This window comes from Vigna umbellata, chromosome 1 (genome assembly GCF_029865625.1).
Source record: "Vigna umbellata cultivar VRB3 chromosome 1, Vumbellata_1.0, whole genome shotgun sequence".
Taxonomy (NCBI): Eukaryota; Viridiplantae; Streptophyta; class Magnoliopsida; order Fabales; family Fabaceae; genus Vigna; species Vigna umbellata.
In genome coordinates, this window is record NC_142165.1 from 44811319 (window position 1) to 44825258 (window position 13940).

The 13940-nt window shown below is 34.1% G+C and overlaps 1 protein-coding gene across 1 annotated transcript; it reads left to right on the forward strand.

Annotated features, from left to right (window-relative positions):
• Positions 1-779: 779 nt before the first annotated feature.
• Positions 780-12418, forward strand: LOC124829754 (MACPF domain-containing protein At4g24290-like). Its single transcript, XM_047303319.2, has 7 exons — positions 780-1243; positions 1985-2223; positions 2965-3139; positions 6264-6317; positions 6856-7048; positions 10200-10366; positions 11441-12418. Exons 1-7 carry the CDS (start codon positions 992-994, stop codon positions 12122-12124), a joined length of 1764 nt encoding a protein of 587 aa, XP_047159275.1. The 5' UTR covers positions 780-991; the 3' UTR covers positions 12125-12418.
• Positions 12419-13940: the final 1522 nt, after the last annotated feature.

A 13940-nucleotide genomic window follows, 5' to 3' on the forward strand; every position in this document is an offset into this window, starting at 1 on the left:
TAACAATTGATTTTTTTTTTCTAATTTCCATGTGATTTGTATGTAAAAGAATCCTACAATGTATTTATATTCCATGGTGTGAATCCTAAGCCTTTTTCCTATGCACAAAACCCACCAATGAAATAAAACTAGTTGCAAAGTTGACATTAAACTCCAAGGGGTTTAATAGTATTATCAAAGAAAATTATATGCTTCTACTTTTAGTTTTATAATTCCAAATTGGATTTCTTTTGCACCGAAACTACGTGCAGGAAAATAAAAATATTCCTACACACGCATATGTGTATGTACAATGCTTTTGTTCTAAACAAGTTGTTACAAAATTAGAGCATGCCATAAATTATTTGTTTGCAAGCAATTTATTTTCTTTCTTTGACTTTATTGTTCACCTTCTTTTCTAAACTCCTGCAATGCGACTTAAGCCATGACCAGGTATAAAAATCAGTTTACTTATAGCTTTGGTTAAAGTTCAAAATTCACGTCAATGATGACTGTGTGTAAGGTTTGAGAAAAATGGAAACTTTCAAGTATATTTTGCAAGTTGTTGTTTGAATGAATAAAGTATCAAGGTAAAAAATTTATTGATTATATTTGCTATACAAAGTAATTGATAATTGAATGATGAAATGCATAGTGTTGGAATGAGATAAAATGGAAAGAAGTACAGAAATGGAAAAGGGGTTAAGAAAGTTAGAAAAGGGTGACTAGTTTGACCAGTCTTGTAGCATAAAGATATTGAGGAAAAGACATAACATTACAACACAAATAGAAGGCAAGGGAAGTATAATAATACTACGTCTCCTTTGACTATAGACATTATCAAACAGCCACCTTAAAATCTCTCTCACTATTCGCAATTCCAATTCTCGTGAACTCCATCCATTGCTTTTCCCTTTCTCTCTTCTGCACAAATTCCATTCCCACAAAGAGGACCAAAACCTCAGCCTTTCAATTTCATTCACTTCGTTTTGGGTGATGAGCGCTTGAAGAGATGCTGCCCGGGAGAAAGAAGGGGGTGGCGGCGGAAGACGCCATAAGGGTCATTGGGTTGGGATACGATCTCACCAACGATCTCAGGCTCAAATTCTGCAAGAATGATTCCAGACTCATCGCTATGGACGATGACAACCTCCGAACTGTGGAACTCCCTCCTCGGATTTCTATCCCTAATGTCCCCAAATCCATCAAGTGTGATAAAGGCGACCGCATGAGACTGTGCTCCGATGTTCTCTCTTTTCAGCAGGTACAATAACTATTTTCTCAACCCCACAAGCTTGAAAACATTCGTAACTAGTTTTAAGTTACTTCAAAATAGTAAATATTGAGTTTTTATATATATAAATAAATATTCTTTCGGGAAAGAAAAGTTCTTTTTGACTTTTAGAACGGGTTTTAAGCGAAAGGTTTTATTCTGCTAACCAAGCTTGAATTTGGTTGTGTACAGAAATGATTGTTTTGGTTTGAGTCCAAGGTTTCATTTTGGTAACCAAGTTTGAAGTTTATTAATGCGGGTGGAGAAGAAGGATTTGTTTATTTTAAAATTAATTGGAAATAATGGAACGATGTGTCTTCAAATTAACTTCAATCACAGATTTGACATCATGCCATGTCTTATAGCTGGGGAGCTGTTTGTGAATATTGCCAAATGGCACAAGTTGTTTTTGTCCGTGTTGGAATGCTTTTCTTTTTTATCAAAAAACGATTTTCTCTGTTTTTATGGTGAATGCACGCCCCATTTTTCTGGGGTATATGGATGGGAGGAAACGAGAGATAAAAAGAAAAAGAAAATAAAAGAGAAAGTGGTGGATGTGACAAGTTATGTGATGAAAAATGACTAGATAGATAAGAAGAAAAGTAGTTAGATATGATATGGAAGAGAAATTTAATGTGTGATGATATCATGTTTGTTTTAGAGGTTGATGGATACTATGTTGTTGTTGACAAGTGGAGGATTTCTTTAATACTATGTTGTACTTCGTTTTAGATGTCAGAGCAGTTCAACCAGGAGTTGTCTCTGTCTGGTAAGATTCCAACGGGCCATTTCAACGTTGCATTTGGGTTTACATCAGTTTGGCAAAAGGATGCTGCCGATACCAAGACTCTTGCTTTTGATGGTGTATCCATCACACTCTACAACATTGCATTTGAGAGAGCGCAGCTAGTTCTTCAAGATCATGTCAAACAAGCTGTTCCTTCATCCTGGGATCCGGCTGCCTTGACAAGGTACTTCCTTGATTCAGCAAAATATAGAATTATGCATAGTTGATGTGTTCAATAGTTGTCCAGAAAAAGCTTACTATAGCTAGCACACAGTCTCGTAGGTTGTCAGACTCCAGACTTTTCATGAACTCATGGAGCTTTGATAAACTCAACTTGTAGATTCAATTGGGAAATTCGCGAGAGTTTTCTTGATATAAAACATTAACAAATCTATTAATGATCAGATACATAACATAATACTCTTGATACAACAATAATTCAATATTTCCTTATCATAATAAAAAAAAGTAGCAACTCATGATAATAAAGTGTGATAATACATTAGAGGTAAATAAGATTAAACTACATCTGTGACTAAATCATATATAAATTCATAAAATCAAGTTCTTAACGTGAAAACATTTCAAAAAGAAGAAAATTTCTTCAAATTTTATGAGTAAATAAAATACTGTCGTTCTTGGGTAAAAAAGGTGGGAAAAAATTGCTTTTGATTTCAAACTTTTTTATTTGGTTCTTGACTTGAGATTTTATGCTAATTCATCATGACTTTATAGAGTTTAATCAAGAAAGAGTTCGATAGCAAGTTAACTTATTTTCTCTATCTAGGACGTAAATTTGTAAGAGTTTAAGAATAAACTGGGGAGTTTGATAACCTTGTTCATAAGTGTATGCCAATACATACATGCCTCCTTTTCCATTCATTTCAATTAACAAATCCACTCATATTTGATCTGGTCATTTCAGATTCATCGAGAAGTATGGAACTCATGTTATAGTTGGGGTGAAAATAGGAGGAACTGATATAATCTATGCAAAGCAGCAGTACTCATCTACTGTCCAACCTGCTGTTGTACAGAAAAAGTTGAAGGACATGGCAGATGAATTCTTCGTTGGTGGGAGGGTTAATGAAAAGGCAAAGGTTTGAAGTTTTTCTAGTTCAATTTTATTTTTATTCTCATCAACTTTTGTAAATTCTATAAGGTTACACCATTTTACAATTAGGGTATGCTCTTTTTTGTATGATACCTGATGAGGAAGTTGAAAGATGGAATCAGTGCTATACTACAGTTGTGAAGGCAAACTTTTGAATCAATTTCTTTTTTATCAAGTGGAAGTAAGAAGGACTTATCCAGCAAGATTTGGATGGAGATTGTAAGATTTGTATTTCGTGGATGTGGAATTTAGAGGTGGAGATTTGAGTTTGACCATATATTTAGTTAGTGTGGGATTTCCAACATACCTCATTTGTGGATGGTGGTCTAATAAAACTCGATAGCGGATGACATGATAGATTCGACAAACTTTGATAGGATAGCCTTCATACCATCCTAAAAAGTAAATTTTAAGTCTAAGTCAGTTTCACAAGATTGGCTTGGAAGGTAGGTTCGTACTCAATCATATCCAATGGTTTGACAACATTTTTAATCGACATCTTACATGCTCTTGATAACAAAATCACGTCAATATGGATAGTGAATGTAGAGGCTTGTAGCTTCTGCTGTGACTCAATAGAGAACGTAAAAGTGGCTAGTTGTTGAAAATGTCACTGGCAATAATAGTGTGCTAGAAATTATTTTTTTCTGGTATGGTGGACTACAGCATCAGTGACCAGAACAGTGACTGAATGTGTCAAATGAGATAACACAATGGTGGAGAGCGGAAATCAGCGGTATCAGAACAGAGGAGACAAAATAAAAAGCACTGACATATAAAACAATTGGATACAAAGTGGAATTTGTGTTTCAGGATGCTGGAATACAGGCTGAGGAAACAATAAATACATGAAAGTTTTGGGAGTCCAAATTTGAAGGGTCTTAAGGTGAGATCTGAACTGTCCAAGGTTTATAAATACTACATTGGCCACATTTCTAGAGAATGTGAGATATCAATATCCCCTTCACCCCCCCTCCCCCCCTCAATGCTCAGTATTAGACATTTGGAGGGTGGACAAATGTAGATAACCTAATAGCAATATCCCCTCCAGCATGGAAATAAATATCTAGTGCACGGGAAATACGGGTGACCCAATGATAAGAATTTGGGCTGAGTCTAACTTAATCTTGCAAATTTAATTTGTAAGGTGAGCATACCCAAATAAGGATTACATTTATCATATCTCTAGTTCAATGGTGGACGGTAACACTTTCTTACCATGTTGAATTTAGAGAGGGAGATAAAAAGGAAGCTAGCATATTTTAGAGAGAATATAGGGAATAAGATTCAATGTTGTTAAATAGTGGCGCCATGGCTGCTGTGATGGAATGGTGTGACAGGTTGTTTGGGTGAGCACCATAGGCAATTTGTGAAGGGAGGCCCAGTGTGGCGGATACTGGGCCCATAGGCCACCACACTGCCATGCTTATATTGGTGGAGTTTTGGCCTTCCAACATATTCTGTTGCCTGCCACTGATAAATCTAATGTGAATTCTTTATTTTATTCAACAAAATTTAGTATATATGTTCTGCATGTTATACATATGTAGCTCTTGATAGACTTATTGAGGAATATTTCCTAGGCTAATGCAACTCCCTAGACATCAAAACTACCCATGAATACAAAATGCTTTAGGAGTTATGGTACTAAATTTGTATGTCATAATGTAACTCACTGATTTTTATTCATTGTGTTCAAGCAGTCAGTTGGAAAAAGAATGCATTCCATTAGTTTTGGGTGCTAAAATGCAAGCAAGAACATAAGCTATGTGTCGCAAAGTTGATAATGTTGTAGTGGATGAGTAACATTGTTAAGGATCCTCATATAGAAACACAAGAAACAAGGGAAAAAATACCGTTTTCTATATTCAGTAATTCTGAGTTCGTACTATTCAGAATAAAGAACCAAAATTAGAGAGAATGTAATTCTCTCTGCCCTCTGAAAGTTCCCAGGTCCTCCTCTTTTTTTTCCTCCCCACGTAATTCTCCCCTCACTCTCTTTATTCCCTCTCTCCTCTAACGAAAAGATACCCCCATGATTTCAAACCTGCCACATCAGCCATTCTGTTATTTCAGAACCAAGGATGTGTGCATGTGGGCCCCCAAGTGACGGGTTTCCACTTTTTCCTCTCATAAACCTGGTGGATTTTCCTACTCTGCCCTTGCACTCCTTCTCCTTCATTCGTATCAAACATACAACAAAAGATATAATTAGAAATGTGTATCTTGAGAGAAAAACACCAGTTGAGGAAACATTATATGATTTCTCCAAAGACAGTTTGGTCATGTGAGATGAAGAACTATAGAAGGTCCTGTAAGAAGAATTGATCACATGGAGCATGGCCGAATAAATAGTGACAATGGAAGATGAGAATAAGTCTTACGAGAAACCATAAAAAACCCTTGTGCTCATGTGGGCTTTCCAAAGACTCAGTCTTAGAATACAATAGCAATGTTGGATTTGTTGGAGATGGACTTAAAGTCCACTTTCTAAGAGGATTCATGCAACTAAAACTAAGACTCCACTTACTAGGAAAAAAATTGTTGTGATTTTGTAAATATTGGCCAGTTTCATTGAGTGTGTAGAAGCTTTCAAAAATTTTAAAATTATAAAGCTTATATTCAGGTGATATTGATCTTTAGATTGTAGGATATGTCTAATGTTAGATAACATGATTATCCTGGTCTTTAATAAAAAGGATATTCAAGTCCTTTACTAATGTAAATATATATTTCCAGTAAAAGACTAGAATATTTTGGTGATAAGTCACTTTGGACATCCTGTATTATGTCCTAACTCATAAGTTAAAGGAATCGTGTATTGAAACGCTTTACATTGTAAGTGGTAGTTTAGAAAGAAACTTAAAATGTTTCATTTTGTGTCCTCCGATGAATTTTTTTAAATCAGGAGCAACAATGAAAGTATAATATATTTGCTATTAAGACTGAAGAATCACTAAAATAAGAAAAACAGATCAAATGAAAATAAAGAAATTCTAAGGACCATCCTGTGGGATATAGGGTTAGATACCATTTATTTGAGGTAAAGTCAGTCCATTTATTAACATTTATTCTTTTTTCTGACGAAAATATTACATTGACCTATGCAGGACAATGCTCTAGGTTTTATGGATATTCAAGCTGGTTCCTACTATGAATCAGAGGTAAATACATTTTATTTTAAAAATTGAATTTATGCTAGGTTTGGGATCCTTCAGGTTTCTCGTATTGGTTTGGGCTTACTACCAGATTCCTTTACTAATTTTTTGAAATTTAAATTGGTGTGTAACATATAGCCGATCAACTTGTTTGTTCAACTTTATTTTTTAAAATTTCATGTGTTTTCTGATGCAAATTTTAATATTGTTACTAAAGATACTTTTCTTGTTCTATCTGTTTTTGTTTTAGAATTTTATTAATCCATAATTATTTGTGTCATTTTGTTCTAGATATTTAATCTTTGAAATTGTATGTTCAACCCAGTATTTTCATGTTGAATACTACCAGCATTTTAGCATCTGAATTTGGTTGTTTTTGCCTCGATGCATAGTTGATTTAATGGTTCCAGCCAAGGTAGTCATCAAATTGATGCCCTTTTCAGTATCAATGTCCTCTTGGTCCACTGGTAAAAATAAAATAAATAATACAAAGATCACACAATAATTATTCTTATTTCTTTTCTCTTTTCATTAAACAATATAGGTGCAGGATATCAAGTTCTTGTGCAAGAGGAAAGGTGGAAATGGGAAAAAATCTTTGTCCCATAGTGAGTGGTGTCAAACTGTTTTGTCTCAACCTGATGTGATATCAATGTCATTTGTACCAATTACATCTCTACTTGGTGGAATAAATGGAAGTGGATATTTAACTCATGCGATGAACCTCTATTTACGATGTAAGCAGCTAAGTGTGACTCCTTTAGCCATTTTTAGATTTAGCTTTAAATTTTAGTTAGATGTGATCTGTTTTGATTTGTTAGAAAAACTCGTAATTTCTCTTTAGCATAGTTATCAGTGGTGCGCCATAGCCTTGTGGTGATGTCATGTGCCACCACTGTTTTGAACTGCAGTGAGTTTTGCAATGGCAGTTAAAATAGAAGCTGTAGAGTGTGGCATTTTTAGCAACCCATTCTGGCCCCCAAAATAGCAGCGTTTTGGGAATTTTCAGGGCAAAGTTGAGATTGCCTTCCTCTTTAAAATTTTAAAAAATCACTAATGGATGCAGTTTCCCATGCTTTTACTACGAGACACCCACACTGTTTGACTAACACCCACCTATTTCCAGCAATATATCTTGGGTCACTCACCTTCTCTTCTTTTCTCTATTTTGAACTCTGAGTCATTTTAATTGTGAGTTCTGAATCCCCAACCATCTATGTTCTTTTTTATGTGCAACACCCACTCTCACTTCTTATGAATGTTTAATATGTCTTGTATTTGAAATTTGAAATATAGATATGCATTTAGATTTTGTTTGTTTCCTTGACCTATCTTATTTACTTGTATGTTTTTCTTAAACTTATGACCTTTTATTGTTTATTATGAATATATCATGAATCTTGTGTAACTTTAAATTTTTTAGCATTTATATGCACATGGTATAAGTTATTTAATCATATGTAAAAAGTCAGAATCAGTCATCTCCATATATCTAGAGCTTTTGGGATTAGTTGCTATGCATTGCTGACCAATATTGATATATAATTATGCTATTCAGTAATGCAATACATGTTATACAGATAATCAAGCAACTTTAGTTAAAATGGGGTCCAGGTGGTGAACATTAGTTACTGTGAAGAAAAAACTACAATGGAAGTAGGGATGACAAATAAACTTGTCCCTCTGAATATTATTTGAAACGATCCTAATTTTGATGGACAATGCCCACATTGACCGATTATGGATATGAGTAATATCTGACTTTTGAAATTGAATATGGGGATGAGTATGAATATATCTATCTCATTTCGGTATATTTTATACTCATCCTCGTTTTAAATTACTAAAACACTTATAGTTTTAGGTAACCTAAAAAACTTATCTTTACTTTTTCTATTGACCTTAGTTTCTCTTGTCCTTAGTTTCGTAACATTCGGAAAACCCTTCTTTCTTTCTTTTGCTACACAATTTTTCATTCATTCTCAATTATTGTTCATCTTATTCAATATTCACAAAGTTTATTTTGATCCTTAGGATACATCTTTTATATCACAACCTTTATTACACATTTTTTCATTCATGCGGTTTCGTTCAAATGATGTTTTACATTTCACGAAACACAAACTTCAATTTCATTAAATCAAATTGATTTTAGGGCACACATTTTATTTCTACTTATTTTTAATATTTTTTTGTTTCTTTTTTCATATTAGAATATTTAACTCTTAATTTTAAGTGTTTAATTGCATAAACCTTTAGATTGTGTACTCTTTTGACATTGATTTTTGTATAATATCATGCTTCATTTGCTATGGTTTTTATCTTTTCGTAAAAAAAGAGTTGTTTTAATTAATATTTGAAATAGTAAGGAGGTTGATATAAGTATATCTGATAGTCGATGGGGATGCAAATGAGGATGAAACAAAAAACTTATACCTATTGACTATAAGGATGAGAATGAATTTTTACTTCAGAGATAAGGATAAGATAATCAAACTCGCTCCCATCTTACACCATTGTAATGCCTCAATGGGAGAACAAAATCTTCTTGATTCAATAAGATGATACATCAAAAAATAGATAGCATGATACTCAGTGCAGAGAAGGAACATAATCAGTCCTAGTGAAAGGAATAAAAAGCCATCAAATTAGTTTTCTATATGAATCCCCAAATTTAAAGGATTTTTAGTTTATTTTCCTAATAATTATACTAATGTTTACACACCTACATCTTGGGGTGGGAGGGGATGTTGGAAAGTCTCACATCACCCCCCTTAATTCTTGGGGTGACTTGTATATCGCTTAGACAATTTCATTAATGTTCTTTGGTTTTAAGTTGAAATATGACATGTTATGAGAGCCTAGAGTTCAACTTAGTAATTGCCTATTTTGATTCTTTGGGGGGTGGGTCTCGATTGTTGGGATGTGGCTTGTATACATGTTTGGTGAGTTGCCTAATGCCAATTGGTAATGGACTATTTTGGTAGGCTAGCATGATTTGGCATACATATGTGGAAGGGCTGTGTTCAGAAGTTCTGTATTGCCAGTCTTAATTCTTGTGGGAGGGGAGTGTTGGAAATTCCACATGCCTTAACTTTTGGGGTGTGGGTTTGGTAACTTCACTTAATGCTAATTGGTAATTGTCTATCACGGTAGGTTCACATGATTTGGCTGACATCCGTGGAGGGGGGTGTTTTAGGAAGTACCACATTGTCTGTCTCAATTCTTGGGATACGACTTATATATATGTTAGACAATTTCATATAGTCGCAATTTGTTAGGATGAAATTTGACATGGTACCAGAACCTGTAACTCATCTTCGTAATTGTATATTTTGGTTTGGCATACATTTGTGGAGGGCAGTATTGGGAAGTCCCACATTGCTTGTCTCATTTCTTAGATTGCAAGTTCTATATCTATCAGACAACTTTGCTTAATGTCAATTAGTTTTACTTTGTCAAACAAGTGTTAAATAGATGTCTTCTATTCCTAGTTAGGCTATAAGATCTTGAAACCCAAGCTGTTTAGCCCCTTTGTGAGAACATCAACCTATTGGTGCTTTAATGAAACATAGGACATGCACACCATATCTCCCTCCAACTTTTCTGTTGTCGAAGAGTCTACCATTTTCAATATATTTTGTCCTATTATGCTGCATAGGAGTATAGACTAAATTCAGATTCTTTGTGAAGATCTTATACATTTTGTCATTTTTTTGTCTGAATTCATCGGGAATGATTATCAGCAAATTGCTGATTGTTATTATAGTTTTGTATGCTATTGGAGATGATCTAAATATATGCCACAAATGTAATCCTTGCATTGGAGGTTAAAAAACATGTCTTTTTAATAAAATGCAATCATCATCCTATGTAATTTGACTGCAGATAAACCACCAATTGATGAACTGCATCAATTTTTGGAGTTCCAGCTTCCAAGGCAATGGGCCCCTGTATTTGGTGAGCTTGCCCTTGGTCCTGAAAGGAAGCCTCAAAATACTGCATCTTTACAGTTCAGTTTCCTGGGTCCTAAGCTCTATGTAAATACAACACCGGTAATGCTACCAGATTTATGTTGAACTTTTTGTATCTAGTTGGTTTGTTGTTATCTTTGGCTCTATGATTTCTACAACTTATCTTCAATAAATGTGAACGGAGATTTTAATACATGTCCCTCCCCCTCCTCATTTATATAAACATAACAAGGAAAATGCGGTCTATTTCTGTTTTCTTTAATTTTAAAATTGAGAGAATGAGGATATTAGGATTCTTGTTGTTTTAGAAGTGCTGCCGTTCTAGGTTTGTACTAGTTGCTCTTGTACTGGACGTAGAGTGTCAGTATAAATATGAGCATTTTGTCTGTGTTTTTGTATCATCAAGACATTGCAATTTTGCAGAACTATAGTGATAAAATATATATTTTTCCCGCTTTTTCATTTTTGCTAATCCACCAATAGAGATATTTGAAACTAAAGAAATATAGCCTTCTTTTACAAGAAGCAATACAACCTTAAAGTTAGGGGTTATAGTCTGCTTTGTATTATGCCATTTGTGCTTATCTTTGGATACTTTGCTGATTTTTTTAGTTAAATTTGTCCAGTTGTTCTCAAAAGACGAGGAGTACAATATATCCTTTGATGTGTGTACCTTTGCTTTTGTGTGTGTGTGTGTGTTGGGGGCAGGGATGATGACATTTATTATCGAGTTAAAATCACCATCTCATTTATGTAATTGGATAATTTAGCCAAAAGTGAAAATTAGAAACATTACTAGCACGATTTGGTTTTTCCTTTTTCCTGTTATGATCTCCTTAACTAGTGTATATTTCCACATCAATGTGTGAATAGATGAACAAACTTCATATTTCATTTAAAAAATTTAATGACTAGATTTTATGTTTATAGGGGCTGCATGTCACTCTTGTCTCGTTTACTTTTGTACCCGATATTTTCTAAATTGTTTTTGCAGAAAGTAGTAACCCATTAATGACATCAAATTTTACTGGTCACATTTGTACTGATAAAGAGCCTTCTGTTTCTTTGTTTAGTCATCAAAAGTAGTTTGCTAATGCATTCATTATTTAGATGTATTGTACATAATTGTTACAAATTTGATCCACTTACATACAGGTTGATGTGGGAAATAAGCCTGTGACAGGCCTTCGATTGTATTTGGAAGGAAAGAGAAGTAACTGCTTGGCAATCCATTTACAGCACCTCTCCTCTCTGCCCAAAACCTTCCAACTCCAGGATGAGCCTAATGGGAATGCATCCAATGACTCTTCAGAACGTAAGTACTATGAGAAAGTTCAGTGGAAGAGTTTCTCTCATGTTTGCACAGCTCCTGTTCAATCAGATGATGAACATGCTGTTGTGACTGGTGCTCACTTCGAAGTTGGAGATACTGGTCTTAAGAAAGTTCTATTTCTAAGACTTCATTTCTCTAAAGTTGTCCATGCAACCAGGGTCAAAGAACCTCAGTGGGATGGTTCTCCTGGCTTGACCCAGAAGTCTGGAATAATCTCAACATTGATCAGCACTCACTTCTCAGGTCCACAAAAGCCACAGCCACCCCGGCCATCTGATGTGAACATCAACTCAGCTTTATATCCTGGGGGGCCTCCTGTGCCTACTCAGTCACCCAAACTTCTAAGGTTTGTTGACACAACTGAAATGACAAGAGGGCCACAAGACTTTCCTGGCTACTGGGTTGTTTCTGGTGCAAGGCTTTTCGTGGAGAAGGGAAAGATATCACTTAAAGTAAAATACTCTCTTTTAACCGTGATACCTGATGAAGAGGTGGGAAATTTTTGAAATTATCAAATGAGGGATTGTAGAAGATGGTCTCCTCAGGTAAAATTCAATGAAATGGACGTGTGTATATAATAGTAACTGATTCTTTTCCTGTGTACATTTGTCATTATTTGTGTATACCTGCACTGCAGATACCTTTGGGGAATTCCTTGTTGTAGTTTTGGGAAAGGCTTGTGTAGTCATGCCCGTTGCATTTTTTCTGCCTGACTGTTTGAATCTATTCCTGTCAGTGACTTGTATGCAGTAGTTCCACTTCAACTTTACTCTCAAGACAATGAGGGGACATTCATTTCATACTGTGTTTGGATAAACAACTTAGTTCTGAAGTATTTATCATACAAATGCTTACGTAAAATTTATCTGAGTAATCGAAGAGAGAATGAGATTTTTTATATAGCTTGCAAGTTACTTTCACTGGTTAGTTGGAGAACTTATAAAAGTAATTTGAAGACACAATAAACCATTATCATAAGCTCTTTCAAAAAGAAATCCTATGTCGTCACAAGACAGATTTCAGCAGTACGTGAATACGTTGTTCCAGATGAACTTTTAGTATAATACAAATGTGAGGAATACACAAGTCGCATGCAAAATAAAAGCATTATACTTGTAACTATCCTTTATTCATGGCAATGCTTTCCCAGAAGAAATGAAAACAGTATACTCCTAAAAGAAAACTAGTGACATGAAATGAAGTGTTTCACAAATGTGTCATTCGGAATGCAAAATCAAGTGATTGTGAAAATTCCAAATTGAAATATCCATTCTAAAACGAAAAGAGATTATTGCAAAAAAATATAAAAAAATTGATAGTATGGAACATGTGCAATACATTAGCAAGTATAAGCTTAGCACACCTTGATCCAAGCATTTTATTCACTTACTGGTATAAAAGATGTTTGAAGATAGATCATGTCTAAGATCTTGAATATGACACCTATCTATATTGGAAATGTCCTCACAAAAAGTGAAACTAACCAATTATACAATGATGCATAAATATCATGTCACTCACCATGTGTGAAGATACACATTGTGTTGAATAAGTTTAATTGGATTTGAAATTTTAGATTAATAAAATTCATGACATTTATTTCGACTTGATCATATAAAAAATCTAACACCATATTTAACAAAATTTAAAAATTAATATTAATTGTATATCATTCAACTTTTTTATTTTGGACTTTTTAACTCATTTATACTTTTAAAAGATTAAAAATGACATTAACAACTGACATTTTCATTCAATCAGTAAACATGGGACTCAAAGTATAATTATCGCTCTACCTTAAACTAAAAAAACTAAATTAAAAATGGAGACTTTCTTTATCCTGATTTATTCTATCTTTACTATTCAGTGCATTTTTATTAATACCATAAAAATATTAAATGCATACCAATATTTTCCCCCCTATTATTTATATCTGCATGGCAACGCCCATGATATCCATTGATTGAGAAGCATCTCTATAACACCATGGTCTTGTTCAAAAGGTTAACTAAAAGGGGATATTGGTGTCTTGAGTCATGATTTAATCAAAAGTCTAATTATCAATATTCTGTATATTTGGAAACATTTCAGAATATATAATCCGAAAACTTAAATTAATTTTCATATTATACAATTCAAAAACAAAAAATAATTTTGAGATTTTGAAATCTCAATCCGGAAGCCATATCTCACCCACCGATGGTTGCACTTGAGGTGGAACACGCGGCTAGCATCAAACGCAGGTTATGGGTGTCAAGAGTTTAAGTCTCATAACATTTGCATTAGTTATTTATATTTAGATTAATTTGGTGAGACTTTTGA

Coding starts and splice junctions, on each gene's coding strand:
- LOC124829754 (XM_047303319.2), top strand. CDS start 992: ATGCTGCCCGGGAGAAAGAAGGGGGTGGCGGCGGAAGACGCCATAAGG. Junction 6,318..6,855: donor GTTCCTACTATGAATCAGAG/GTAAATACATTT, acceptor TAAACAATATAG/GTGCAGGATATCAAGTTCTT. Junction 10,367..11,440: donor TCTATGTAAATACAACACCG/GTAATGCTACCA, acceptor ACTTACATACAG/GTTGATGTGGGAAATAAGCC.